This window comes from Pelodiscus sinensis, chromosome 5 (genome assembly GCF_052426305.1).
Source record: "Pelodiscus sinensis isolate ZL-2025 chromosome 5, ASM5242630v1, whole genome shotgun sequence".
Lineage (NCBI taxonomy): Eukaryota > Metazoa > Chordata > Testudines > Trionychidae > Pelodiscus > Pelodiscus sinensis.
In genome coordinates, this window is record NC_143056.1 from 124265186 (window position 1) to 124293144 (window position 27959).

Consider the following 27959-nt stretch of genomic DNA (forward strand, 5'->3'; position numbering starts at 1 on the left):
AAGATTTTATTTGCTTTATTTCTATATTTCCCTAAAGCAGTAAAAATAAACCTAGCTCTACGAGACCACAATCAATCATGACAAACAGGGAACAATTTCTATGGTGTTTATCCGGAGCACAGTTTGTGGCTGCACGATAACTGAAAAAGAATGAAAGAAGAAAAATTAAGATCACACATTAAAGTATCTTATACACTAAGGCCTGGATTCTAAAGGTATTTAGGCACAGTTGCCATAGTGCCTAACTGATTTAGGAGCCTAAATATTTTAAAATGAGATTTCAATATCTGAATCCCATCAACCATCATAAATGAGACCTAAGCCAGTTGAGGACAGCAATGCCAAAATACCTTTAAAAATCTGCTCTAGAAGGCTTTTGCAGATGCAGTTATGCTGATGAAGGGTCGGATAAAGTATGATCTGTGACCCACACTGCAGTGCTAACAAAAGTCTCACATGTAGACTCTTACACTGAAACAACAGTGCTTTTACCAGCACAGCGTATGTCACTTAAAGGGCTAGAGTGAACTCCACCAGTAACAGTGCAGTTTTGCTGGTATCATTACATAGATACAAATATACTGGCAAAGCCATCTCATGTAGACAGAGTGTGAAGGTGTGAGCAGCTCTGTGACAGCATGTCAGGTTTTACTTCTCCCTGGTATTTCTACCACACTGTTTTTTCCTGCTGATAATTCAGGAAGAAACTCTAGCACTGCCTCATTTTCAGAGTAAATCAAGGCCTAGTTCAAGATGCTGGTAAGACTTGCTCGCATATGTGGATAAATATGCAAGACTAGAGGCCGGGGAGGAGAACAGCAACACTTCCTTGTGCTGAAAACAGAATTTTAAACAGTCTTTTTGCTAACGAGTGTCAGATGGTGGAGGAAGGAAATGGGGTCACTTTGCTCAGCACTCTCAGGACTTGAGTACCATGCCCATGTTGCTGTGTTGTAAGCCATCGGGGCACTCCTCAGACACTTCGGACCATGCCGGTGTCCGTGCTGTGAGCCAGAAGGGCAGTGTGTATGCAGTCCATAACCCTGTGCTGCGTGTCAGCAGAGCACTCCTGTGGGCATTGCGTACCATGCCCGTGTCTGTGCCCTGAGCTGCAAGGGCACTGTGCAATGGGACCGTGTCCTGGTGCTCTGTGCTGGGAGGGCACTAGGTACTGAGCCCACGTCCCTGCACCATCAGGGCACTCCTGTGGGCATTGCGTCCCATACCCGTGTCCGCCTCAGCTGCACGGACAGTACGTGTCACTGGGCTGTGAGCTGCGAGGGCGTTCGGTGGCGCTGGGCCATGAAGGCAGTGGGATGTGACGGTGCTGTAGTCTTACTTTTTTTCTTTTGGTAATTGTGCCTTTTCCAAAATTTCATGTTAATTTTTGGCCAAGATTCTGTTTTTTCGATAACTGTGGCTTCCACCCGGACAAGATCTTTCCTAAGAAAGAAATAAAGAAAGAAACACAGCGTAACTAATTACATCCCCCTCTAACCAATGGGCAGGCTCCCTGGAAGAGTATCTCAAAGTAATGCATCTTTCCGACAAAATCCAGTCTCGTGGAAACTGCAAGGTCCCCAGCAGTGAGTAAATCCATCTCAGCAGTGCTCACTTACAGACTTTGCACTGAAGACACACAGAATTGCCTATGCACCTCTTATCAGGTAAGTGCCACACTAGTCTGTAGAGCAGCACTTCTCTGCCTCTCTGGGAGAGAGCTAGAAATGTCCGATGCTGGTAGAAGTCTGAAACAACACTCGGAGCTGGCAATCCCAAAGTCCCAGTGCTGGGAATGCCTGCAATCGAGCCTAATGCACCTGGTGCTTTTAAAAAACTCTGTGTTTTCCCTTTGGCTTAAAGTACAATAAACCTTCAATCCTGGGCTCATCCTGGTTTGGCTGCTCTCCCATAGAACCCTGTGTTGGAGCAAACACTGGCATTGGGATTTATAGACTGATGGACACATTCGTCCAGTGTGACTCAGCTGAGTAGTCCTAGAAAAGACAATGGACTGTTCACCTGAGTAAGAGGAGAAGGATTTGATCCTCTTTTTCTAACAATGTAACTAATAGAGCATAGCTCTCTGACAAGCAGTGTGGTCATTTCACCTCTTTTCCCTCCCAACCTTTGCCTGCCATGTCTGTTTACTCCTGGGGTTAGTCCAGTCATACATTCAGGACTTCATGCTCTCCTACCTCCAGGGGATCTCTCACAGAAGCTTGTGGGAGGCTTTCCAAGAGATTACTAATGGAAGATTATGGCCTTAAATGCCTTGATTCTGTAACCTCTTGCCATAGTCAGCATCGCCCAGTGATAAAACCTTTCCCATCCTCCCTTCTCTGTGAAAGGTATCCAGGGCAGAATGATTCTAAAAGCTCCCTTCTCACATGGGTGAGCATGCATGGCATTCTCTCACCACGTGGCAGCGACTCAGCGTGCTCGCACACATGAAACACGGCACTGGGCAATAGCGCTCACATGCATCCTTGGACTCTGGAAGCTACTGAGAGAAGAATGTTAGATAAAGGCCACTAGGTTATTCCCTTTTGGAAGAGCACCCTGGAATCTTTAACCATCATCTGCTGGAGAGGCAGACAGAAAGGATGGCAATGTAAGGTCCACACAAAAGAACGAGCCACCTGCCTGAGCAACTGCCCTGCCCTCTCCTAACCAATCTGCCTCATTTGTGGACAGGAAACCCAGTCCAGTGTGTCGGGAGGTTCTGGTTGTAATGAATGCTAGTGGTGGAAGATGCACTCTCACAATAGCTTGTTGCAAAACAACATTAAAAACTCATTATTGTGCTCCCTTCTCCACGGGAGGACACTTAAAGCACATCTTCCAGGCAAATGACTCTGTCTGTCCTTAAGCGGGGAAAAAGCCCTCCAATAAAATAATGAAGGGGCCAAAGGCTTTGAAACATTTACCATCAGGATTAGTGTTTAACTTTGGGAAATACAATATTTATAAGAGATTGAATTCTTAGGCTGAGCTGTGTGTGTGTCTTTCTCTATATGTGTATTCAGCAGCCAGTCACAGGGCATGAATACAATTTAATACAGGCAGTCCCTGGGTTACGTGGATCCGACTTACGTCGGATCCCTACATATGAACGGGGCTTTTCTCGCCACGGAGGACGCGGGCGGCGGGACCGCCGAGACGCGCCGCGGTCCCGCCGCCCGCGTCCTCCACGGCAAGAAAAGCCGCTCCACGTCTCCCTGGTCTGCTGGGGGGGGGGGGAGGGCGCAGCTAGTGTGCCCCCCCCCCCAGCAGACCAGGCTTTTCTCGCCGACGCCTGGGGTAGAGCAGCTGGGGCGCTGCCGGGTTGGTCCCACAGTGCCGAGGTGCGGCGCTACTGGACAAATCCAGCAGCACCCCAGCTACTCTGCCCCAGGCATCCCCAAGTCAGCCGCTGCTGAAACTGACCAGCGGCTGACTACAGAAAGCCCGAGGCAGAGTTGCTCTGCCCCGGGCTTCCTGGAATCAGCCGCTGATCAGTTTCAGCAGCAGCTGACTTGGGGACACCTGGGGTAGAGCAGCTGGGGTGCTGCCGGGTTGGTCCCTGCAGTGCCGAGGTGCGGCGCTGCGGGGACCTACCCGGCAGCGCCCCAGCTGCTCTGTCCCAGGCCTCCAGATTAAGCCGCTGTTGAAACTGATCAGCAGCTGATTCCAGGAAGCCCGGGGCAGAGCAACTCTCCTCGGGCTTCCTGTAGTCAGCCGCTGGTCATTTTCAGCAGCGGCTGAATCTGGATGCCAGTTCCGACTTACATACAAATTCAACTTAAGAACAAACCTACAGTCCCTATCTTGTACGTAACCCGGGGACTGCCTGTATACATGGTTAGTGGATACATGGGAAGGAGCTACAGAGTGTGACCCAGTGAAAGGATGCGCTCTACAGCTGGCACAATGGTAGCCCGATGGGTCTGCAGGTGCACATAACAGCAGTGCTAGAAAAGGAACCAGGTAAGGCAAAGAAAAGCGGGGCCTGGGGGTATTTTATACAAAGGTCTATTAAGGAGTTCTTCTTCCTGACCCCTGTGCCCACTGAAGCCAGCGAGAGGGTAGACACCCACTTGTCTCACCAGTGCAGGAGTAGATTCTGGGCATGTGTGCAAGCCTACTCACTAGCACTAACAACTGTGCTGTGGAATCACAGAGAAATAATCAACACTCTGAAGGCAAGATCAGTGAGGACAGAGTGATTCAAGCAATATAATCTGTGGGCTGTTTTAAGCAAATGGTAGTCGGGGGTTTAAGCACTGCAGTTATTGGCTGCAAGCCACAAAAAGTATGAAAAACAAGAGTGAGAAGGATGGGAAAGCTGGCCCAGAATTGAGCCTTTAGTTAGTGGTGGACCCGGTGTCCTAGTTCACAAGAGCCTCTTTTATTTTCACCCAGAGGGGTTACACTAGGGAAATAGCTACACAAACCTATGTAGAGAATTCCCTCCTCTAGGTGCTGGATACATACTGTCCTACAGGCATGTGTACAGTGCAACAGTGACACACAGACAAACAGACCTTTCAAAAAGCTATTTTTGAGCTTGTGCAGGTGCCAAGAAGCAACTTCTGCCTGCAAGTCAAGATTCAAAGCTATGTGTCCGAAGCGGGGCATCTGCCTACAGTGTGAATTTTGCCCTCTGTTGAATCAGTCATTAGGACTGAATGACTCAGGAAGGGCCTCTCGCTCTCGGTAGGAATCTGTACAGCGTGGAGCCAAAGGGAGGGTCTTACTCTTGAACCAAGGCCTCTTGACACTACAGCAATTAAATAATAGCGTATTACACTTCGCAGCTGTTAGCATTCTGCAATCGCAGAGTGAACTTTTGGGCCCCCTGAACTGCATGGCAAACTCCCACTGACTTGAGTGGGGCCAGCATTTCCACATTAGGCTCCACTAATGAGGAAGATGAATTCATGCTATAACTTCCTTTGTCCAAGTTGAAGTGAAAGTGACTGTTACTAAATAATGACTATAACCCGTGCAGAGGACAGCCCGTAAGAATCAAGGTGCTTAAGGGTGACAATCTTTACATCACTCCCAGGAGCCTCTCTCCTGATAGGAGGCAGGTGAACCTCAACATGGCTTTTTTGGGGGAAGAGGAAGTGCAGCCCCCACTGGCGTAGGCAGACTGAAACACTTGGGTGGGCCCTGATTTAGGGTAGACAGGCAACAACAGAAGGGTGGGGGCAGGAGTCATCTAGGCCACCTCTCCCCACCCTCCAGAGGGCAAGAGATGCTCTGTCCAGGAGCCCTGGAAAAATGGGGTGTGAAGAAAAGTGCATTTCCACCTGTGTTGTCCCTCCGCCCAGCACTCCAGCCAGGTGTGGGGGCTTGCCCGATCTGACCAGCACTCCCACTAGGGAGCAGGGTCAGGGCATAGCGTCTTGTCCCGTTCTGCCCACCCGGTGCACCTGCTGCGGGGTGGAGACGAGGCTCAGTCTTGCTGCGGGGTCTTGTCCCACCCTGGTGCTCCAGCTGAGGAGTGGGTGTTGGGGGCCTGCAAGCCTCCATTCGTCAATCCCGCTCCCTGGCAAGAGTGCTGGGTGCGGAGAAAGTGCAGGTAGAGGTGCACTTTTCTTCACCCCTCGTCCCACCTGGCCCAATCCTTTCTCCCCAGCTGAACCCCCACAACCTGACCTCTATTCCCAGCAAGAGCACCAGAAAGATTGAGCATAGCAAGCACTGGGGCAGGAGCAGAGCTGGAATGGGGATGGACCTGGATAATAAGTGGGTGGGCCACGGCCCACGCAGGCCCACCTGTGACTATGCCACTAGTGGCACCGCACCATCTGGCAACCAGGGGTTTGTAGTCTCAGCCAAATTGGGCAAGCCGACAAGGAGAAGCCTTGTGCAAAATAGCTGGCTACGTTAATGGAAAGAAATCTGATCAACAGCATTAGAGTAAGCTGAGCTCTTCGGCTAACACATGAACCACTGAGGACGCCATGTCCCCTTTACTTCGAGCTGAATTACCTTAGGGTGTTGCAATGGTTCAAAGTTTAAACACCACACTGGAAAGCAGTGAAAATGCTGCTACAATATCTGGGTCACAATCATTCTGCATTACAGCTTTGGAGTGCACAATACTGTACAAGTTATCAAGCTAAGAAAAGGACAGCTGCATATCACTTAACACTGCTTTTGCATACAAACCTTGGACAATAAGTGGTTGCAAAGAACAAGGCAGACCACCAACCAAGTGCTTGCTATGGGCTACTGAGAGAGATACTTCATTTTGTGTTGTTTGAAGATATTAAAGACGTGTCATCTTGGGAGGTATCTGATTTCTGCAAAAAATTAAAATGACCATCTGTCTAAAACAGAACACGCCTCCTAGTCTGATCAGGGAACACAGCTGAAAGGGACGGAGCTCCACCGACACTCACTCAGATATTCACTGATGTGTTGGTTTTGAAGCCAATGGAAAACAAAAAGTCTTTGTATTAATCCAAGCTGTTATCTATCCTCCAACACACTTGTGGCTTAAGGAGAAGGGAATGATGCATAAATACTACAGCCCACACCATCCCCAATAGGCTGTGCTCTATTGTCCTTAGTCTCAGACCATAGTGGTGGGCAGGTTGTACATCTGTCAGATTCCCCAAAGCCTTAATAGACAGGTTGAGATACCCTCCCCCTCTATTTTACACCCCTAGGCCTTTCCTCTCCTCCACTATGTTTAACTCATTCTAACCAAATGTTGAAATGCAACAGTTTGCTCTGCAGCTGGTTACATTGCCAGAGTCTCTCCGCTTCTGAGGTGCTTACAGGGAAGCCCTGTATTGCCATGTGTGCCGAAAGGCTAGTACACAAATACAGGTTTGCCAGGGTACTGTCATGCTGGCAGTTAATTAGCTGCATTTAGGCACTGAGCAGAAAGCTCCGCATTGGTAGAGGAATGTTCCTTTAAATGGTGCCAAAAACATGGCTTGTTGGAGGTGACTCACCACTTACTGCAATGAAAGCTCTGATTTTGCAAAGTATTACGTTTCTAGCCCTGCTGGTTATTTATTTTTGGCAAAATTTTCCCCCAGATGTGAACACTGGTTTAATTCCTCTGGTGGTAGCTGTGCTTGGAGTCCAGAGTGCACAAGGCTCTTGTGAGCCCCAGTGTTTCAGGTCTAAAATGCTGGCAGCCACGGAAGCCTTATCTACTCTAGGGCTCCCACTGCTGCTAGCATTTCTGCAGCTGAGCGGATGCTAGTGACTGTGCAAATGTTTTACAGCTGATCCCTAGGGCAGACGAGGATACCGCTGTACAGAAAACTGCCAAGCCAAGACCAGAATGTGATTCAATGCAGCGTTGCACTGCCGCTCCTGTCCATTCATTTCACTGAGGTGCTAAGGCTAGAGCCTAACACGGTCATACCACACATCAGCATCAACTATTTCACTGCTGGTCAATGTAGCTGATGAAACTTGGATAGGAGCGGGAAGGAAGCTGGTTGGGAGGCACGGAACCTGAGAGCAGCTGCAGGGAGGGAAGTAGGCAGAGCAGAAATGAAGCGACACAAAGTCCAGGTCTATGCTACATGCTTTGCCAGCACAGCTGTGCTGGTCAGTGCTGTGATTTGTGACCCTGCATAGCTGTTCCAGCAACAGCCCCAAGTATGGTCACAGCTTATACTGGCCAAACCATGCTTTTTCTGGTGTATCTGATTTCACTGGGCGGAATGGAATAAACTATCCCAGCACAGCTGCAGTTTTGCCAGTACAGATTACCACCCACCGTAGGAGTGCCGGGCTGGTATAATCTGTCTGAAAAGCTAGACCAGCAAATCATTCCTTGACTAAATCTGGCCCAGGACGGGACAGGAAAGGTGAGTAACTCCAACAGGAAGGGTATTTACCCAATACGTGATGCTGAATATGACAATAAAGCACTTAAATAACAACAGAAAGTGCGGTTACTACAAACCATTCGCAATCTCTGTGCAAAGCAATCTGTGACATCAGGCAGAGTTCTGCTGGAGTGGAGGAATGTACCTAGTCTGATTTCCTGCGCATGGGCCATAATTAAAAATGCGATTTGGCCCTGTCCACAGAACAATTTTGCCTCCCCTGCTTAGCACATTCTGCCCAGAGAAGCTCCACCCGCATATTTTTACATTAAAACATTTGAAGTGAAAAAATACGGCTGTCATATTAGGAGTAAAATGCCTCTGTGCTGCCCCCACCAGCAGGCTCAGAATAGAACAGGATTCACTGTTTCATCCCATTAATACATTACAGCTTTGTTCAACCCTTAACTTCTTTGGTTTATGTTACTAGAAGAGGGGATTTAGTTCTAGGATCAAATGAGAGTCACAGATTTAGGGGCCTAATATTCCTTTGATGTGTGCACCTAATTCCCCACCAATGCTACGTTACACATGGGCAACCCCAACATGTTGCACAGACTTCTCGTATGCCCCTAGCCCTGGCAGGGCTGGATCTTGAAAACATTTATTCTAAAGTGTGTCTTTCTTACCCCAGAAGCGGCCTTCCAATTAGCGTGAAGTCATCAGCACCAACCATCAAAACCTGGGGAAGATTAAATTATGCACTTAGGTCATTAGCCAATGCTCACAATCTAATTTGAAACAATATTATCAAAACCTGACAAATATCCTAGAGGGCTGGGTGATTTGTATTTTAATGAGCTTAAGCAGCCTCAGGCTGCTGCTGAGAAAGAGCTACCAGCCAAGAAATACACCCATTCAATACATGCTCTCCCAGGCAAGGGCCAGATCTGTTCTGCCAGAGCGTATTTTACAAACACTCTGCACACTAATCAGAGGCCTTTGGTTCTATATGCATTTGTAAGACCGTGGAACAACGTTTCCTCTAATATTTTCCATTCATGTGCAGAATAAATACTTTATGTGCACTGAGGCACATGCAAACGTGCACCACCAGTCCAAACAAAAAAACCTCACTGTGGGCGCCCTGCTAATCAGCTGGCTGGCATTTGAAACTCTCCTGAGCAGCTGCACAGGCACACTGTTTACAGGGAACACTGCAGGGGAAGATAAAGGCAGAGAAGGCTGTAAAGACACTGAATTTCTAAGATCTTCATGCCAAAGTCTGTGAACAGTCGTTGCTGTGATTACTGGAGTTTTACAGCAGTTGCTATGCCCTCATTAGGGAAACAACATTTTTATTATTATTCTCCCGGCACACTCATATGGGTAATACACAAATAGATGTTTAGGGTACACTCACGTCACGTACTAGTCCTTTGGTGCAGGGGAACTGAAATTGCCTTCAGTCAAGACTAGAAAGTATTTAAAACACATACGGTTTTTATAGCCTATTTCTTCTCTCCATTCACTGTACTGCAGCAGTTAACAAGCAATGCACACATGATAATTGGGGCTTTTGATTTTTGGTTCAGATAGACATTTGTCAGCAAAAACCTTGACAGGATTATGGTTTGGATTTACTGGAAGATTAAACATAAATGCCTGATTGTCTTCACCCTGACCCAGATCTCTGCACTCTCAGCAGGCTGCTTCTTGCAAGTGCCTGTCTCACACAACAATTCAACATGCAGCTGCCAGAGAGGGGGCTTCGACACTGAGCTTTAAAGCAATGATTCTGCAGAGAAGTGGCGTCTTCCAGACCCTATTAAACAGCAAATAAATGCTTGGCTGTGATGAATAAAGATTAATCCACTGTAGCCTCACTTCATGGTATTTCAGCCAAGGTTTGGATTAATGAGTCTCTCTAGGTTCATTTTGAGTGTTAGAAGCGGATTATGATGGAAACATCTAATAGGAGCCCACACCTATCTCCTCCATGCCCTCCTCATCCAGAGATGCAATGAACATTCTGGAAGCTTAGAAGAGGAATCAACTCTCATGTCACTTTCCAATGTGCAATCTCATCTGGACGGATTGCTGGATCAGCTGATTCGTGTTGTCAATCCTAGGACAACAAGCTTTTCTCTGGGAGCATATCTGGGAATGACAACATCCAATGAGTGATAATTACACCTTTGGCCAGAATGGGCAAAGCCAACTGCCTGTCTTCCCACTGACTGAAGGAGCCTGAAATCTTCAGAGCAATTCAGTCCATCTCTCTTTGGTATAAATCATACTGACACCATCAGTAAGAGGGTAATTAAAATAACAGTAACGTGAAGGCCTGGCAAGGAGCTACAGATAGAACTGGAGCTTTTGTAGATCCAAGGGGAATAATTCAGGACTGTTCTGAAATTGATTTCTGAGTCCTTAGAAAAATTCCTAACTGTCAGGGTGGTCAAATATTGGAATAAATTGCCAAGGGAGGTGGTGGAATCTCCCTCTCTGGAGATATTTAAGAACAGGTTAGATAGACATCTGTCAGGGATTGTGTAGACGGAGCTTGGTCCTGCCTTGAGGGCGGGGGGCTGGACTCGATGACCTCTCGAGGTCCCTTCCAGTCCTATGATTCTATGATTCTTCCCAAGCCACCCATTTACAATGCCACGTTTGGAAAGCTGGCCTCTATCCAGGGAATTTCCGCTAATAAGTACACAGGGTTACAACACATCCTTGTGGTGAGCTCAGAACTGGTGGGGCTGAGCTGCATAAACATTATCTATGGAAACACATCCATCATACTGAATCATACAGAGGGCTACTGGGAGCACCGGGGAGTGCAAAGGAAGTCCAGTTTCCCATAAGCTGTTATTTATTTATTTTTATAAACAGCCAGCTCTCTCTTCCAGCCCTCCGCACAATCTTAAAAACCACAACCATCACCAGCCCTGCTGAGCCAGTTTTATTGCCTTCCATAGGGGTGAATGGATTTTTCTTGACTTGTTGGCCAAGTAGGGGCAACCCGGAAGCTCTCCAGCAATCTTGAACATCAGGAAGGTTTTACCTTTTCTAGGCGGATTCGATCGCCACATTCAGCCGGCAGCTTGTTTTCCATTAAAATCAAATCTTCACTGGTTACCTTCCACTGCTTACTGGCGAAGTGAACCACAGCAAAGAGCCTTCCGTACTGTCCGGTGGCAATCATCTCATTTACCTTTTGTACAACCTCTGTTAACAAGGGGTGAGTTAATGAGTAAATCAGGACTAAGCCACAGTTAAAAAAACCCCAACCAAACAGCGGAAAAGACTAGTTGTTCAACACCAACAAATTTTCCACATGCAACCTTCCAACAGGAGCCATTATCTCAGAAGCAACCCTACTTATGGTGGCAAGGACTGACTGAATAGTGATGATATTTCATCAGCGTGGACCTGATCTCCCTTCTTGAAAGACTGAAGTCCTGTCCACACTAGGAGTTTAGCAGTTGGACCGGCTGAACCCATACAATTCTTCATGTAGACATGGTTTACAGCGGTGCAGTTTAAGGTTGCTGAGGTCTGAAATGTTTGTGTAGACATCACCGGAACGCCCTATCCTGCAGATCCGAGGTGTTCCATATAAGGATGATAAGAGGTGGGTAATTGGGTAGTTGATGCAATTTGTATTGACTACACGATTAGTTGATAAGGGCAGGTGCTCAGAAGGAGCTACCCCCGCTGCGGCTCTGCAGTTTAAATGTAGTAAGAGCTGGGCATGCAGACAGCTCAGCTCCTACTACATTTAAGCTGCATAGCTGCAGCGGGAGTAGCTCCTGGACCTGACATGAGCCGGGACTGAGCTGGGCTTGCTCAATCCTGGCTCGAGCTGGGTCCAGCAGCCGCTGTCCATGGGAAGTCCCAACTCCTTGCTGGGATCCCCTGCCTCCTCCACCCCCCACTGCTGTCTCTATCTGATAGAGGCAGCAGCACAGAGGTGGGGGGAGGGCACTGGCTCCTGCTTCCCTCCTTTGAGGCAACAAGGGTGGGGGGGATGTGAGTAGTCGACTCGACTACCCGATAAGTCTAGGCTTATTGGGTAGTTGACTAATCGACTACTCTTTTGTATCTCTAGATCCATAAGAGAGTGCACTGCTCTGCCTTTGGTTCATCCTGCAGAGCATACAGAAGCCATACCATAACCCCTGAAAACCTTACAAAAGTCATAAGGACTGAAGGAGGGCTCCAGTGTACTTTGTAATGGACACAGCACTCTGCAAATCGTGCTGGAACTGGGCTCCACCGCACTTGCAAAGCCTAAGTTTGAGATTCTGTCTATTTCACCGAGCAAGCAGTGTATGCTTCCCAGAGATGTTATCCGTGCATATATCTGCACTGCTGTCTCCCTTAGCCGAGCACATTATCACAGTATCAAAAATCCTGTGCACAATGTTCCATACAAGCAAAGAACACCATTTTTTAAAGTCATAGCTCAGTCAAATCAAACTCTGTATTTATGAGAACACTCAAAGGCACTTCCTAATAAGGGCTATTTCCCTGTAAAATTTTAATTTTCTACCTTCAGGCCTTTCAACCCTCAAGCTGTTCAGAAAAAGAGGATTTTTTTTTATAATAAAGAAAGTATATTTCTTCTCCTCTCTCTGTGTGCTCAAAAATAGCTGACCCAATTTTACTCAAAATTTAAACAAAAATCCATTTCACAAAGAGATAAAGCATGGAATGTTTTACCCAAAAGGTGACACTTACAAGAAGTTAGGAGCAACTGAAAACAGGGGGTTAGAATGGAAACTATTAAGCCAACGCCACTCCCACTATAATTAAACAATGAGCTTATATTATGATCAGAACACGCATATAGGAACAAACCACGTGGTCTAATATCTTTTGACTCACAGTTATTAATACTGAATGCTTCAGAGACAAAAGTGTGATCCCCATCCCCTTTTCATTATGACCTCAAGTATACTTTATAATATTGTGGGGAAATTTTCTCCTGCCTCAAAATGGTGAGCAGTTTATTCAGCTGGGGTCAATATCCTTATGGTCAACATTTTCAAATCTATGTGCCTCTGGTTAACCTCCTAAATTCTTACTTAAGTAAGGATTTACAACAATGCAGTGCTAGCATCTCCCATTGAAGTCAATGGGGTTTGTAGGCACTCTGGAAATTTGAAAATCATACTGCATATTCAAAAGCCTCACTTCAGGCCTCCGTATTTGAAAATTTAGACTATCATTTTATTTTGCTGAAATGAAGAATTACATCAGAATTTCAACAATTTCCATCCCACCGTCAACCTCAGCCTGGACCAGTCCACATAAGAGATCCACTTCCTGGATACTACAGTGCAAATAAGTAATTGTCACATCAACACCACCGTATACCGGAAACCTACTGACCGCTATACTTACCTACATGCCTCCAAACTTCTATCCAAAACACATCACACAATTCATTGTCTACAGCTACACCCTAAGATACAACCACATTTGCTCCAATCCCTCAGACAGAGACAAACACCTTCAGGATCTATACCAAGTGTGCTTAAAACTACAATACCCACTGGGGTGAAGAAACAGAGCGACAGAGCAAGATAGGTACCCAGATGTCACCTACTACAAGGCAGGCCCAAGGAAAGTAACAATGCCACACGCCATTACTTGCAGCCCCCAGCTAAAGCCTCTCCAGGATATCATCAAAGCCTCTCCAGCATATCATCAAGGATCCAGCCTGTCCTGGCAGATGACCCCTTACTCTCACAGACCCCCGGAGACAGGGCAATCCTCGCTAACAGACAGCCCCCTAATGCAAAGCAAATATTCACCATCAACTACGCATCACACCAGGAACCAATCCCTGAAACAAACCCCATGGCCAACTCTGCTCCCACATCTACTAACATGACCCCACCACAGGGCCTTACCACATCAGCCACTCCATTAGGGGTTCATTCATCTGCTCATCTACACATGTGAAATATGCCATCATGTGCCAACAGTGCCCCTCAGCCATTTGTATTGGCCAAACGAACTATCTCTCTGCACAAGAATAAATGGACCCAGATGAGACATCGACAATGGTAACATTAAAAATGGGTAGGAGAGCACTTCAGTTTCGCTGGACACTCAGTAACAGACTTAAAAGTTGACATACTTCAGCAAAAACTCTTCAAAACTGGACATTAGCTGGCACTGCCAAGTGGGATTTGTATGTGAACTTGACATCATCAGCCTTAGTCTGAATAGAGATAGGGAGTGGCTAGATACCTATAAAAAGTCATCTTCCCTCTTCTGGCATTCACACCTTCTCATCTACTGTTGGGAGTGGGCCACATCTACCCGACTAAATTTACTATGCAGAGCTCTAGTGCTCTGCATAGTAATGTAACACACTTATCTTTGCATCTGACCACGTAAGTTTATGCCCAAATAAATTTGTTAGTCTTTAAGGTGGCACATGACTCTTTGTTGTTTTGCTAAAAAAGACTAACATGACTACTCCCTGATATTTCACATCAACCCATGCTGTCATTTTATCATTAACAGTCAGCTGAATTTTAGCAGTGCATGGAGTGATCTTACATAAAGTATCTGTGGCCATGTCCAAGCACAGTGAGGGAGGAAAAGACTGACATGTAGAACTCAAATGCTCTAACACAGGGGTGGGCAATAATTTTTGGTGTGGGGGGAGGTCACTCCAAGATTTTGGAAAGTGGTCAAGGGCTGCACTTTTCTGTGGAGGAGGTGCGGGGTGTAGGATAGTGCAGAAGGGCAAACGGAGTAAGAGACTGGGGTGCAGAAGACCTTGTGAGGTCTGAGAGGGAGTATGGGTGAAGGAGGATGTGGTGACCTAGGGCAGGGGATTCGGTTGCAGGTCAGGCAGGGGATCTGGGTGCAGGAGAAGATTCTGGCCTGGTGGAGGAGTATAGAAGGGGGTATAGAATCTGGGAGGGAGTTGTGATCTGGGGTAGGGGAGTGCAGAGGAATTGGATGGTGACCCAGGGGAGGGAGTCAGGGTGCAGAGTGGCTGGGGTGCCAGAGGTAGGCTTTGGCTGGGAGGCACTTACCTAAATGTCTCGTGGCCAGCAGCCCTACAGTACCCCCAAAGCAAGCTGGGCTCCCTGCCTGCTGCAACTCCAGACTGCATAAAATTGAATGCTGCTCCCTCCATGTGGCTCTCAGCTCTGAGAGGGGAAAAGGCTTGTGCTGCCTTTCCCTGTCACCCAGTCCCCCAGGCCAATCTCTCAGCTTCCAGCCAATAGAAGCCGAGAAATTGGCTGGGGACAGTTCCTATTGGCCAGTTGTTTCCAGTCAATAGGAGCTGAGGATTGGGCTGGCGATCGGGAGATCACACAAAGCCTTCCCCTCCCTCCAGAGAAGAGAAGCACACAGAGCAGTCCTCTGCTTAAATAAGCGGCAGCTGCGTGCCTGAGGGTCCGGCAGGGTGTCTGCAGGCTGGATCCAATGGCGTGGAGGGCCGGATCCGGCCCATGAGAGATATCTTGCCCACCCCCGCTCCAACAGGTGTGAGTTGAAGTCAGAGCTGTAATATCATTTTGAGCATGCTCTGAATGGGCAAGCCAGCTGCTTTGTACAGAGGCCTCCTGGACATGTTGTAGGGAATGATACAAAACCATGAATATCTATGAGGTTATGAAGCATGGAAATTATAAAGGCTCAAAGGCAGAGCCCTGTGCAAATCAGACACAGTGGAAGATTTGATACGTTTTATCAAACAGGGTCCAATATTTATTCCCCCAATACCTATTTTTTTAATCAAGTAGCCCAGGGGTTCCCAAACTTTTTGATACGGGGACCAGTAAATCCATTCATGAGCTTTGGGAGGACCGGTAACATTCATTTGCATATCCATTAAGCAAATGATGAATATTCAAATAAGTTGTTTCTGGTCCTCCCAAAGCCCCCAGTGCCAGCATTAGCAAAGCTTTTGATATGATCACCAACAATATTCTTGCCAGCAAGTTAAGGGAATATCGATTGGATAAATGGACTGTAAGATGGACAGAAAGCTGGCTAGACCAGTGTTTCCCAAACTTTTTACTTTAGTTGGAACCAGTTTTTTTTAGTACTGTTTTTTGCAGCCCAAAAATATAAATGCATATTAAAAAAAAGAATGAAAAATGAATAAATTTTCAGTGTTTCACTTGGCTGCATCCTCTGCCCAGCCTGGGCCAGGGCTTGGGGGACCCGGCACCGCATGGGCACTCCAGGAGGCGGGAGAAGGAGCAGACTGGGGGTAGGGTATCTGGCTAGGAGGGAGGGTGCAAGGAGGGGTAGGGTTGCCAGGAGTCCAGTTTTGTACTGGACAGTCCGGTATTTGAGGGCTTTGTCAAGGAAACAAATTGATAAAATACCGGATATATGAAATGTCCGGTATTTTCTAATTAGGTAAGTTTTATTATTATTAGGTGTATCAGACTGTAGCTGCGAACTGCCTGGCTGGTAGATGTGCTCATGCTGCGTGAGTGTGTCTACCAGTCAGGCAGTTCGCAACCACTCGAGGGAGGCTATGGAGGGAGGGGGGAGACTCACTCGTGTGCCTGGGTCAGTCCCTCTTCCCACTGACTGATTCGCTGCCCCTCCCCCCCCCCCGCTTGTCCTCCTGATCTCCCCCGTCCAGCCCTGCCTCCGAAGGCTGGTTCTCCCATTCTCCTCCTCATGATCTCCCCTGTCCAGGACCCCCGTCCAACCCTGCTTCCGCTGCCTGCCCGCCCCGATCTCCACTGGACAGCCCCACTGCCCCCAACCCCGCTTCCACCAGCTGCCTGCCCCCCGATCTCTGCCGGACAGCCCCGCTGCCCCCAACTCTGCTTCCCGGCGGCCAGTTCCCGCCCCCCCCCCCACACACCTCCTGCCAGCCCGCCCTGCCCACTCCCCTCATGGCAGCCATGCTGAGGCCCGGTATTTTTTTCCTGCAGCCCAGTACTGGGCCATGGCCCATAGTTTGGGAAACGCTGAAGTAGCCGATTATTCATGCAGTTATTTACTGATATTTGAGCCACACATTGCTGAGTGAACTATAGACGTTAAATGTGGCATCCCATTATGGTAACTGCCCCCAGCAGATAACACAATAGCTCCTTTCTCTAATCTATGTTGGGGGAACATGACTGAGACTAACAAGAACAGAACCCCACCCGAAAATCAAGGACAAAGCTGCCTTACATTCTTCCAGGTTGCCAATAATAGAACAGAAGTACAGATGCCGGGCTCTGCAGCTGGAGACCTTTACCTGCATGGTACTTTGCCTCTTCGATTGGATCAGGCAGTTTGACTTCAGGCCATGGGGGTGAAGACAATGATGTTTTTGCAATAATTCTGTCAAAAGTAAGTAGGAATCAACCATTACAAATATGTATTACCGGGAGACACAAAACATTAACAAGGACAAGAGTCAACAGTGCATACCCATAAAATTCCTACATGGCTAGAGAGTGAAAAGCAGGGCAGCTCTGCCATCAGTGAAAAACCTTAGGAGTTATGATAGAAATGCAGCCGTATTAGTCTAGGGTAGCTGAAACAAAATACAGCACTATGTAGCACTTTAAAGACTAAAGTCTTTAAAGTGCTACATAGTCCTGTACTTAGGAGTTATGCTTCTCTTCTTGACACAGCTCACCCATCAGCTCTCAGGGCCTATTCCAAAGCCCAGCTCACCCATCAGCTCTCAGGGCCTATTCCAAAGCCCACTGAAGTCAATGGGAAACTTTCCAGTCAATGGGGTTTGGCTCAGCCCCTGTGTGAGCTAAGGAAGTTTGGGTTACTGATGCTCCCGATTTCAGTGCTATCTGTGATGGTCAGAGGACATCTAAGTCAACAAGCAAGAAGAGCCTCTTCCTGAGGGCTTCTGATGCAGCAACTCCCCATCACCCATCTCCTTACATTCTTTGTTCAACTCCCATCCCGGCACCTTAGCAACTGCCCCAAGACCAAGTTAAAACCTGGCCCGGTGATTAAATACACTGGTGCGTTCTGACTATTAGGGAAGCAGTGGGCACTTTCAAAGGTGTTGACATTCGAAGCCCACCTGAAGACTGTTTAACCACCTGCTGAAAATGCTTTATCTTGCTTCGGAGTTAGTCTTGCAAATTAAAGGAAAGGCGCCATACTTAAAACAGAAACAGTTGCTACCCTGTTGATCAATGCCATCAGCTATACTACAAAGTTCAGAGAACCCCTGAGAGCTGTGCTAGAAAGGAGAGAAATGGCTCATTTGTCGTCGTCCCCCTATAAAACCAGGACTACTCAACCCACGGCCCATTTGTTTGCAGCCTGCGGTGTGGTCTGGGTTTTACGCGGGGCTCAATACGTGGCCCACGGGTGGGAACCAAAACAAAAAAATAGTCAATATAATGGTCTTCTGTTGATATGCATTTTAAGTAGTTAAATTCCTGGACTGTCATTGCTCATTAACAGTGCTGTCATATGGCTGGAAATTGGGTAACTAATGCATTTTATTAATATCAGCAGAACTGACTTAAATGGGGCCTGCGTGCTCTGTAGTCTTGCCTTAATCTTTGTATTCATGCCCGTCAGTGTGACAAGCTATTTGTATATGCAACCAGGCCCTCAGCATGAGCTGTGAGTATCATTGTGGCCACCGGGGCTTCCAAAGTTGAGTAGCCCTGATATAAACAGTACAATTTTTTCTTTAATTTTTTAAAGCAACAAGCCACAATCAGCAAAAATGACCTTTAAGAATAAGCAATTTGAAACTGAGCTGGAGATTCACCAGTAGCTTTTAAATCTCCACAGGCCTTTGCTATACCAAGCTTTAATTTCACACTGGGTTTCACACCTTTGCAGCTACAGCTGGGACTGTGGGGGCACATAAAGGGCCAGTGACCATCAATGGGTTTTACCACTGTGTTGTGTAGAAGACATGAGGCATTATCATTCCCCACTGCCATTGACTTCAGTGGGAGCAGGGTTGGGCCTAAGCTGCTTAAACTGCGGGTAGCTGTCGGAAGCACTGTCCACACTAGAACTCTCTCCATTGCTGCACCGGTGTTAACGATGGTGGGGAGTGTTTCAGAAAACAAGCCAGCACCGATTCAGCCTTAGACAGAAATGAAGGTCTAAGCTAAATCAGCCTCAGGGGACAGGGGATTAATCACTCATGCATGTTACTTGTCCCTTTCTAGGGAGACTATTTTTAAAAGCTCTTCTCTGCTAAATTGGTAGTTTAGTGAGGGCCTTGAGAACCACAGCTGGGCTCTCTATACAAGTTTATGAAGTTGGGTTTTTTTAAGACTTCCAGCTGCACATCTTGAATACAGATACTGATGGCTGCTAACATCCCCCTTGGAAATTTCTGCATTATTACAACGTCTGAGCCGAGAGACTTTATTCAGCCCACAAGCCTCTGTGAACAACATAAAAATGTCCTAACTGGGTCAGAAGAATGGTCACCTAGCCCAACTTCCTATTTTCTGACAGTGGCCAACACCAGATGCTTCAGGGGAAATTAACAGAGCAGGCAATCACTGAGTGATCCATCCCCTGTTGTCTATTGCCAGCTTCTAGCACTCAGAAGCTTGGGACCCCCACAGTCTGGGGTTGCATTTCTGACCATTGTGGCTAATAAACTGGACCTATCCACCATGAGTGTATTTGATTCTTCTTTGAACCCCATTGCAATATGAGGCTTTACATCGCCTGGGCAATGAGTTCCACAGGCTGACTGTGCATCGGGCGAAGTAGTACTTCCTTTGATTTGTTTTATACCTACTTAATAATTTCATTGGATGACCTCTGGTTTTTTAGGTCTAAATAACTAAATAACACTTCCTTATTTACTTTCTCCAAACCACTCATGGTTTTACAGATCTCTAGCATATCTTGTCCTTTTCCAAGCTGAAAAGTCCTAATCTTTTAAATCTTCTCTCATATGGAAGCTATTCCATACCCTTAATGTTTGTTGCCCTTTTCTATGCCTTTTCCATTTCTAATATTTCCTTTTTGGTGGTCTGAACAAAACTGCATGCAGTATTCAAGGTGTGAATGTACCATGGATTTCTATAGTGGCATTCTGATATTGTCTGTCTCGTTATCTATTTCTTTCCTAATGGTTCCTAACATCAGCTTGTTTGATTGCTGCTGCACACTGAGTGAATGTTTTCAGAAAACTATCCACAATTACTTCAAGATCTCTTTCTTGAGTGGTAACAGCTAAATTAAATCCCATTGTTTTATATGCATGTTTGGGATTGTTTTCCCATGTACTTCACTTTGCATTTATCAAAATTGAATTTCACCAGCCATTTTATTGCCCAGTTTTGTGAGATTTCTTTGTAAATGTTCAGTCTGCTTTGGACTAACTATCTTGAGTAAGTGCCACTGAGCCTGTTTGTTACTTCCCAAGTTGCTTTGAGATTTAGAGTAAACTGACTTGTGGGTATGTCTACACAGCAACTAGACACCCAGGGCTGGCACTCCACTGCTTCATATACCCTGCCACCTAGCTGCTGCTTGATTTGGGCTCAGGCTGCAGGGGAGTTTCACGGCAGCATAGACTTCCTGGCCTGGATTCTCAGACCCTGTGAGGTGGGAGCATTCTAGAGCTCACACTCCATCCAGCCTGAGCCTGCAAGTCTACACAGCAATGAAACAACCCTGCAGCCTAAGTCATGCAATCCTGAGTTGGCAGGCCTGGGCCAGCCATGGGTTTCTCTTTCCTGTGTAGCAGCGGCGGATTTAGGGCAGGGCGAGCGGGACGGCTGCCCCGGACCCTGTGCTTCCCGAGGCCCCGCACATGCGCCTTGGCACCACGGCGCATGCGCTGTGTCAAAGGGGGGGCCCCCGCGAAATTTTGCTGCCCGGGGCCCCGCGCTTCCCGAGGCCCCGCACATGCGACTTGGCACCACGGCGCATGCGCTGTGTCAAAGGGGGGGGGCCCCGCGAAATTTTGCTGCCCAGGGCCCCGCGGCACTGCCCTGAGCCCCGCGGCACTGCCCTGGGCCCCGCGGCACTGCCCTGGGCCCCGCGGCATTCTCATCCGCCCCTGCTGTGAGACAGTGTGAGACAGTGTGTGTAGACATACCCTGTGAGACAGTGTGTGTTCTCTGAATGACTGGATTTAACTGGCTAACAGATCTAGCTCACTGACCATGGTTACCATTTGGGGGGGGAATTGAAAAGGGCTAGGAGTTTTAGTGAGCTGGCACACATCTACCCAGTTACATAGCTTCAATTTGTTATTAGTTTTGTGCTTTACACAGATTTGTTTGGAATGGGGTCCAGCAAATTTTGTTCAGTATCCAGCTTCAATCCTCAACAAATTTGTCCTGTGTTTCTTATAGCTGTGCTCCAAATTCCTTTAACAAAGCTTGCTTCTGAAGTACCTCCTGGCTGCACCAAGAGAAGGGTCTCTTCATGCTAGACATTCTTTCCTGAGTTGCTCCTTGAGAATCCAGCTAACGGGAAGAATAAAGCATTTAACTTGGATGACATTGGGTACCATAGATTGACTTTCCCTAAGGGCACTCAACACTGACATCCACAATTCACAGAAACTATCCCCAGAGCTCATACTGTCTAAGCATTTGGCTGCCAATTTCAGTACTGAATAGGCCTTCCCAGGAGGCTGATTTATTTTCCACTTTTAGGAGTTGCTTACCTTACCTACTGGAATTGTCAAAATTGCTAATGCAGTGACAGCTCTAATTAAGTGAGTATCCTGGGGATGCTATGAGTGGCAGCAAATCCTCTGCTGCTGCCACAACACTGATGAATGGAAGCTAGCAGGGATCTTTCAGCCCACATCCATCAGTGTTTTCCTGTCAGCAATATGAGTGGATTCTCTCTGCTTCACTCAAGACTGTCACTCTGTGGGATTCTTTGTCCCAACATTGAAAAGAATCCCTTATTACCTGAAAAGTCCTATTCAGCTAATAGTATGTAAACTACATTGGCCAAAGAAGGAATGATAGATAAGGAACTATCACTAATGAAAATGCTTATTTGCTTTAAACATCAGAGGTGAATAGCAATTAAAACTCTGCTCAAATATTCCGTGTGGGAGACAGTTTTAATTAGAAGATGAAAAGACGCATAGAAAATGCCTATATGCTATAAAATGGAAGTCAGACTAAATGATCATAATGATCCCGTCTGGCCTTATAATCCATGAAGCATGATTCTAGATGGGGAAAAAAATTACCTGAATAAACTTTACTGAAGTTAGGAACCTTTTCTGATCTCTCATACAAGCTGGGACATATAGCAGGGGTTAGGGAAACAGCTAACACCTCTGCTCGATGACTTTCTACACATGCTTTTCTTTTGTTCCATGGAACAACAGAGGGAAAAGCATGATTATTCTAATGGATAATACTCTCCTCCAGCTGGGAAGTGCCTTATCCCCTGCCTCCACCCCAGACTTGGCCCCCATTCTACCCTTTCCTTCAAGCTCCCACCCCTGCCCTATTTCTTCCCTGTCTCCTCCCCCAAGCATGCCCCATCCCTCCCTCTCCATCTTGGAGCTTGCTGAACACTGCAAATCAGCTGTTTGTGGTACTCCAGAAGCTCTGGGACAGTGGGATGGTAGGTGGAGCCATTAACAGGTGAGAGGTGCAGGGGGTGGCGTTTGCCTGCTGATGGGTGCTCAGCATCCACTAAAAAGTTTTCCCTGTGGATGCTCCATCCCCAGAGGACCCACAGAGTTGGTGCCTATGCCTTGCATACTAACAATGCTTTTCACCCCGAGATCTCAAAGAGCTTTACCACTGTATTCACTTTGTAGAAGATGAAACTGGCATACAGAAATTGTGTCAACTACACAAAACCATACTGTGGCAGTGGGAACAGAACCCAAGTCCCATTCGTGCTCCTCACAGCAGCGTTGTTTTGTGCTATGCAAGCCCCCTCCTGGAGCAGAAAGCTTACCTTCTCCTGCTAATACTCTAACATTGAGGAATAGCTGCCATCAAGAATGATTCTGTATATTCCAGTGTCTAAGGATATCCTAACAGTGGCAGGATGCTTTACTTTAAAAAGACATATCACTAAAATCCCCCTTACCTATTAAAATAGTTATTCCTTATTGAGTAAAAACCAATTACACTGCAAAGGCATTTGCAGAAAAATAGTCTTTGATTTGGAATCATCTTCTCTTTTGAATAGTTAATGGATCTCGGATGGGATAGCCAGAAAGCCTTGGCTTCTGAAACTTCAAAAAGCCAGAACCCTATGACTATAATAAAACTATCCCTGACATAAACAGGGACCTACTTTCCTGCAGTAGTTTCCATAGCTAGCAACTGATGTGCAGATTACAACAGGTATTTTTAAATTCATGGGAAATTCTATAGACTGGTAAATCAAGGCAAAATGAATAGTTGGGGAGTTAGGATCACTCTACTTGGCAATGTTCACTTGCGCTAATTAAAGTGCTTTCTTTTAATAGTAACACAAAGCAAATATTTTCAAACAATTCTAAAGAACCAGGCCTTTTTGGGCTGGCTCCATGGCTTTACGACAGTGCCATATTCTATGATGTGATGAGCTTCCGTTGGCCAGACCCACAAGACCAGACTAACACGGCTACATCTCTATTAATATTCTATGATGCAGGCACAGAGTAAAACCCCTCCTTTCATTAAAGTCAAAGGGATGGGATGGGATGGCCACCTTTTGTTGTTAGAACTGAAGAAATCAAAGACAGAAAATAATTAGTAGGTCATCTGTTCCAGGACCCAGCAGAGTAATTTTCTATCTCTTTAGTGACCCCTTCTGGCTAAAGCAAGGAATGGCACTGACAAACTACCCTGCTGTGATCAGGTCACTGGAAGGGAGGGCAAGACAATAATAGGGAGGAGGGAAGGGAGGGTTAGTATTTCAGAGGGAAGCAGAGCAGCATATTGACATTACCCTTGTTGTAGTGAAGTGCTTTGAGATCTCTGGCTGCGAACTGTAGACCACAACAGAGATGCTAAAAAGAAGAGAGGAAAGAGAATTAAAAACAAGCAATAATACTTATCAGGTAATGTAATGAGGAAGTATGAGCTGTGTCCATTTCAGCATTGCTGGGAAAAGCACCAAGGAGCTAGCGACAGAAACAAGATACAGTGCATAATACATTAAGAACTCCTCCATAAGACACAATATCCCAACGGAGCAGAAGAAGCCAAGATCACTCTTAGATGGCAAACACAGACTATTACAGTAAGAGTCAGCTATAAGATTCCAATTTGTTGTATATTGTTGTATTTGTGCATAACATCTCATCTGTTACCAAGACAGTGGAATTTGCAAGGGTCTGTACAAAGATGTACAAAGATTACATCCTTCTGTGCTGCACTATTATTTTAATAGATATGGTTAAGTATATCCTTCCCTGCCTAGAAGCCTGGCATTGCCCGGGTCTGGCAGTGGGGGCTATGTGGCCTGCCATCCGGCTTCTCCCTGGGCCGGGGAGTGTGCGTGTGGGAGGGTGGGGGAGCTGTGCAGGTCCCCCACTAGCTTCTTCTTGCAGCTGGGCCTGGGTGGGGAGTGTGAGGGCTAAGCAGGCCACTGCCAGATTCTCCCCAAGGCAGTGGGAACTACACCGCTCACCCACCAGCTTCTCCCTAGAGCCAGCCTGGTAGTGCAGCCTGCCCGCTGGTTGCTCCCCAGGGCCGGCCCGGAGAGGCGGGGGCCACACAGGACAGTGGGCAGCTGCACCATGAGGGCAGCCTGGAGCAGTGGGGGCTGTGCTGCCAGTCAGCGGCTGCTCCCCGGAGCTGGGGCACTTACTGCCCCCTGTGGTTATTCATGAGTATTACTGTCCCCACTATCACACTCTCCCTTTTCATTTGATACGAAACAGTCACATTCCAGGCACATCTCACTGTCCTGGCACAACCAAACCCTGATCTTGCTTTTAGTTATGATAAGAAGAAGCTTCGTACCAAATGTGGTGGTCCCTTGCTCTTACCATTTAAGAAGAGTTCTTGAACAAATGGACTCACAGATGGATGGACATACAGACAAATGCACAAACTCTTTACACTATATAGCAGATTTGTAGGACAAAACAAGCTGTCTCTTTGCAACTTTCATTAAACCTCAATCAACTTCCCTACACCCTCAGTTTTATTCATGAAAAGGGGAAGAGGAAGAAAATGGTAGATTCTAGCAACTCCCTGGTGTTCATTCTTCAAGCAGTCACTTCAGTGATAGGTGAAACAAAGGGAACTAATGCGAGTGCAGAAGGCTTAAAGAAACCTCTCTCAAGTGGGGGAGCTTTGTTTTTCACATGCAGGCACATTGACTTTTCTTGACTCCAAGTACTGTCTCTCTACTCACAGGCAAGCAGGCTGAAGAACAGCATTAATTGGAGAGATTATAAAACAACAGGAAATTTGAATAGGAAGATAGTTTTAAATGGCTAAATCGGGGCTCTCTAGTTACATCTAACTCTCTAGAAAACAAGCAACTGAAATGGCAAAGGAAGGCTATATCTTCACTCAGGGCTATCAGAGGGTGCTCCCATTGGCATCCGGTTCTCCTGTTCCTGCGAGGAGTACGGGAAGATGATGGGAGCGTTTGTTCCCATTGGCCCCCCGCTGTGGGGACGACGGAGAAACTCAAATTAAGGTACGTCGACTCCAGCTATGTAATTAATGCATCTGGAGTTGCATATCTTAATTCAATCTTCCCCTTCAGTGTAGACCTGGCTGAAGAATGGAATGGAGCATTATCATTAGCATGACCAACTATCTAGAGATTAATGAAAATCCCTTAACAGAAGGGTTGCTTTCTGATGGACAATTATCATTTTAATTGCCTTTTTGCAGCCACAGCACTGGAGAGATTTTCTTCAGAAAGGCACTAGGCTTGCACATTGCTAATAACAGGGAAGGCCTAATCTTGGAAAATTGGGTTAGCAACAAGATAGACAGCAACTGAAATTTTATTAGGGAAAAAGATGCTTTAAGCAGCTACTTTGGTGAAGTGTTCGAAGTTGCTCTGTCTCCTTCCTTCACCCTCCTGAGTGAAGTAAATACACATCTGGAAGGGACCCCTTACAATTGAATAAACGTAACCATTCTAGACTTGAGCTCGGCTTTTGATTATTATTCTAACCAACTAGTAGCATAAACCAAATGTAAATGGAGGGATGTTAAAAAGCATTTATTCAAGTAAACATGTAACCGCTGAAAATTTCAGCCGTTACAGGTTTACATATGGGGGGGGGGAGGAGGTGACTCCTTCAGAGGCAGCAGCGCAGGGGAGACATGCAGCTCTGTGGGAGCCAGTGGCCATGGAAAGCCCACTTTTAAGCATGCAGTCTGTGAGTACAAGTTCCTGCCTATGCCTGCTCCCCATGCTGCTGCCTTATGAGTTAACCATTTACATGATCCTAACGTAGGTCTGGAATTCAAGCCTGAGACAGCACCAGCTTATTCAAATAATCCCATTTAAGCACTTTATGCCGTGATCTTCTTTCTATATATTAAAGAAAATGTTTTCTGTTGGATGACAGAGTGACATCAGCATATCACTCTGTGTCCCCAGGAGCCCTGACCATGTGACTGCTCCGTGAAATGGGGGGGGGCGCACGTACCCCCTGGACCAGTGTCCACTGGCTTCTGGGCCTTGCCCCCAGCCTGCATGGCCCATGCGCCTTGGTTCTGTGTGGACTGGGCTCAGGTGCACTCTCCCGGGAGTTCCATTCTCCTCAGTGTTCGCCTGCCTCTGGGCTCGGTCCCCAGCCTGCCCATTCCACATGCCTGCTGCACAGCTTAACTCTGGGAAGCCTGGGCTCAGGAGCACTGTCCCGGCCTACTGCAAGCTGGGCAGGTCTTACACCGTGGCCGCTTCCCCAGCTCTCCGGAGCAGCCACTTTGCACTCCGGGCTCGCCACAGAGCAAAGCTGTCCCAACAGGCCCATGCGGAAAGGCTGGGCTGGGGATGGGCTGTGGTTCCTGCTGCGGTGGCCAGGGCTGGTGGTGCTCCTGGGGGAAAGAGGGGTGCGCAGTTCAACAAACTTATGGGAGGGTACAGGGTGTGTGTAGGGAGGGAGGAAGGGGGATAGGGTGTATGTGGGGATGGACAGTGTGATAAGGGGGGATGGTGAAGGGGATATGGAATGGAGACAGGGGGTTGGACAGTGTGGAGGTGCAGAGGGGGAGGGGTTAGGGAAGGATGGGGTGTAGGAATGGAGGAGGGAAATGGGGGGTGGGATATCCAGTGTGGGATGGGGAGGGGGATGAGTTAGGGAGGATGGCAAGTGGAGGAATGGAGACAGGGGGATTAAATTGAAGTAAATATTGTGGAGTGGAGGGAGGGAGGGAGAGCCCTGCCTGATGGGGTGCTCGGGGCTGGCCCAGCCTTGGTCCGGCCTGATGGCAGGGGGAGAGGCATAAGAAGCAGGCCAGGGCTGCCACACCTCCTCCTGGTCCTCCCTGGAGGGTGGGGAGAGCTGGGGAGCTCCGGATGCAGAGCCGCAGCGGGGTCTGCGCTGGGACCCGCCGCGAGCCAGGACCGAGCGCTTCTTCCACGGCCAGCCCCTACCCACCCCCCTACCCATCCCGGGCGCCCTCCACAACGCTTAAGCGAGTAACGGGTCTCCGCGCGCCCAGGGCCCCCACGGGCAGGGCAAGGACGGAGCGAGACACCCAGAGAGTCCTGGCAGGTCCCCGCAGCCACACGCTGCCCCCCCCCCCGTTCCCAGCCCAGAGGGGCCGTTGGCACCGTGCGCGCGGCACAGCCCCCCCCCCCCCCCCGAATCACTGTGCGGGGGAACCGCCCCCGGCCCGAGAGCAGGGCCCGGCCCCGCGCTGCTCTCCCCTCGGGGCAGGGTCGGGCTCTTCCCCTGGCTCGCAGCGCCCAGCCCCACGGGGCCCTCACCCCGGCCGAGGGCCGAGGGCCCCGGGCCCGGGTTAGCCCCCCCCCCGGCAAAGGCCCAGAGAGCCCGGGCCCGCCAGCGGGTCTCACCTGCCGCCCGCCGCCGCCCGGCGCCCAGGAGCCGCCCGCAGGCCGCCGCCGCCATCATCCCGCCGGAGCCGGAAGCCGGGGAGCCGTGGGGAGGGCGCACCGGGCCGGCCGGGAACGCGGCGGCGGCAGGAGGCCCATGGCGGTGCCGCGCTTCGTGTCCCGGCAGCTGGAGCTGCTGCAGCAGGAGCGGGAGGCTGAGATCGCCGAGGCCAGGTACCGGCGGGGAGC

At 48.1% G+C, this 27959-nt stretch overlaps 2 protein-coding genes across 3 annotated transcripts in view; one reads left to right on the forward strand and one right to left on the reverse strand.

The window, feature by feature from the left end:
* Window positions 1-27862, reverse strand: MRPL21 (mitochondrial ribosomal protein L21). Of its 2 annotated transcripts, none has more exons than XM_075928337.2 (7): window positions 27732-27862; window positions 23682-23742; window positions 17044-17129; window positions 10858-11021; window positions 8480-8532; window positions 1340-1443; window positions 1-140 (listed from the first exon to the last, which is right to left on the reverse strand). In XM_075928337.2, exons 1-7 carry the CDS (start codon window positions 27787-27789, stop codon window positions 76-78), a joined length of 591 nt encoding a protein of 196 aa, XP_075784452.1. In that variant the 5' UTR covers window positions 27790-27862; the 3' UTR covers window positions 1-75. The 2 variants fall into 2 exon arrangements, with proteins under 2 accessions (XP_075784452.1, XP_075784451.2); XM_075928336.2 differs by having other exon boundaries at window positions 1227-1443.
* Window positions 27811-27959, forward strand: part of IGHMBP2 (immunoglobulin mu DNA binding protein 2) — an 81638-nt gene continuing 81489 nt past the window's right edge. The window contains exon 1 of the mRNA XM_075928333.2: window positions 27811-27944. Within this exon, the coding sequence (XP_075784448.2) occupies window positions 27868-27944 (77 nt within the window). The 5' untranslated portion in view covers window positions 27811-27867. The remainder of the gene's footprint in view (window positions 27945-27959) is intronic.

Bases quoted from the DNA above. Each gene is read 5' to 3' on its own strand.
- MRPL21 (XM_075928336.2), bottom strand. From the start codon at position 27,789: ATGATGGCGGCGGCGGCCTGCGGGCGGCTCCTGGGCGCCGGGCGGCGG. The intron at 23,743-27,731 runs GTGAGACCCGCT...TCTTCTTTTTAG, and splicing joins CGGGCGGCGGCGGGCGGCAG to CATCTCTGTTGTGGTCTACA. The intron at 1,444-8,479 runs GTAAGAAAGACA...TTTCTTTCTTAG, and splicing joins ATTGGAAGGCCGCTTCTGGG to GAAAGATCTTGTCCGGGTGG.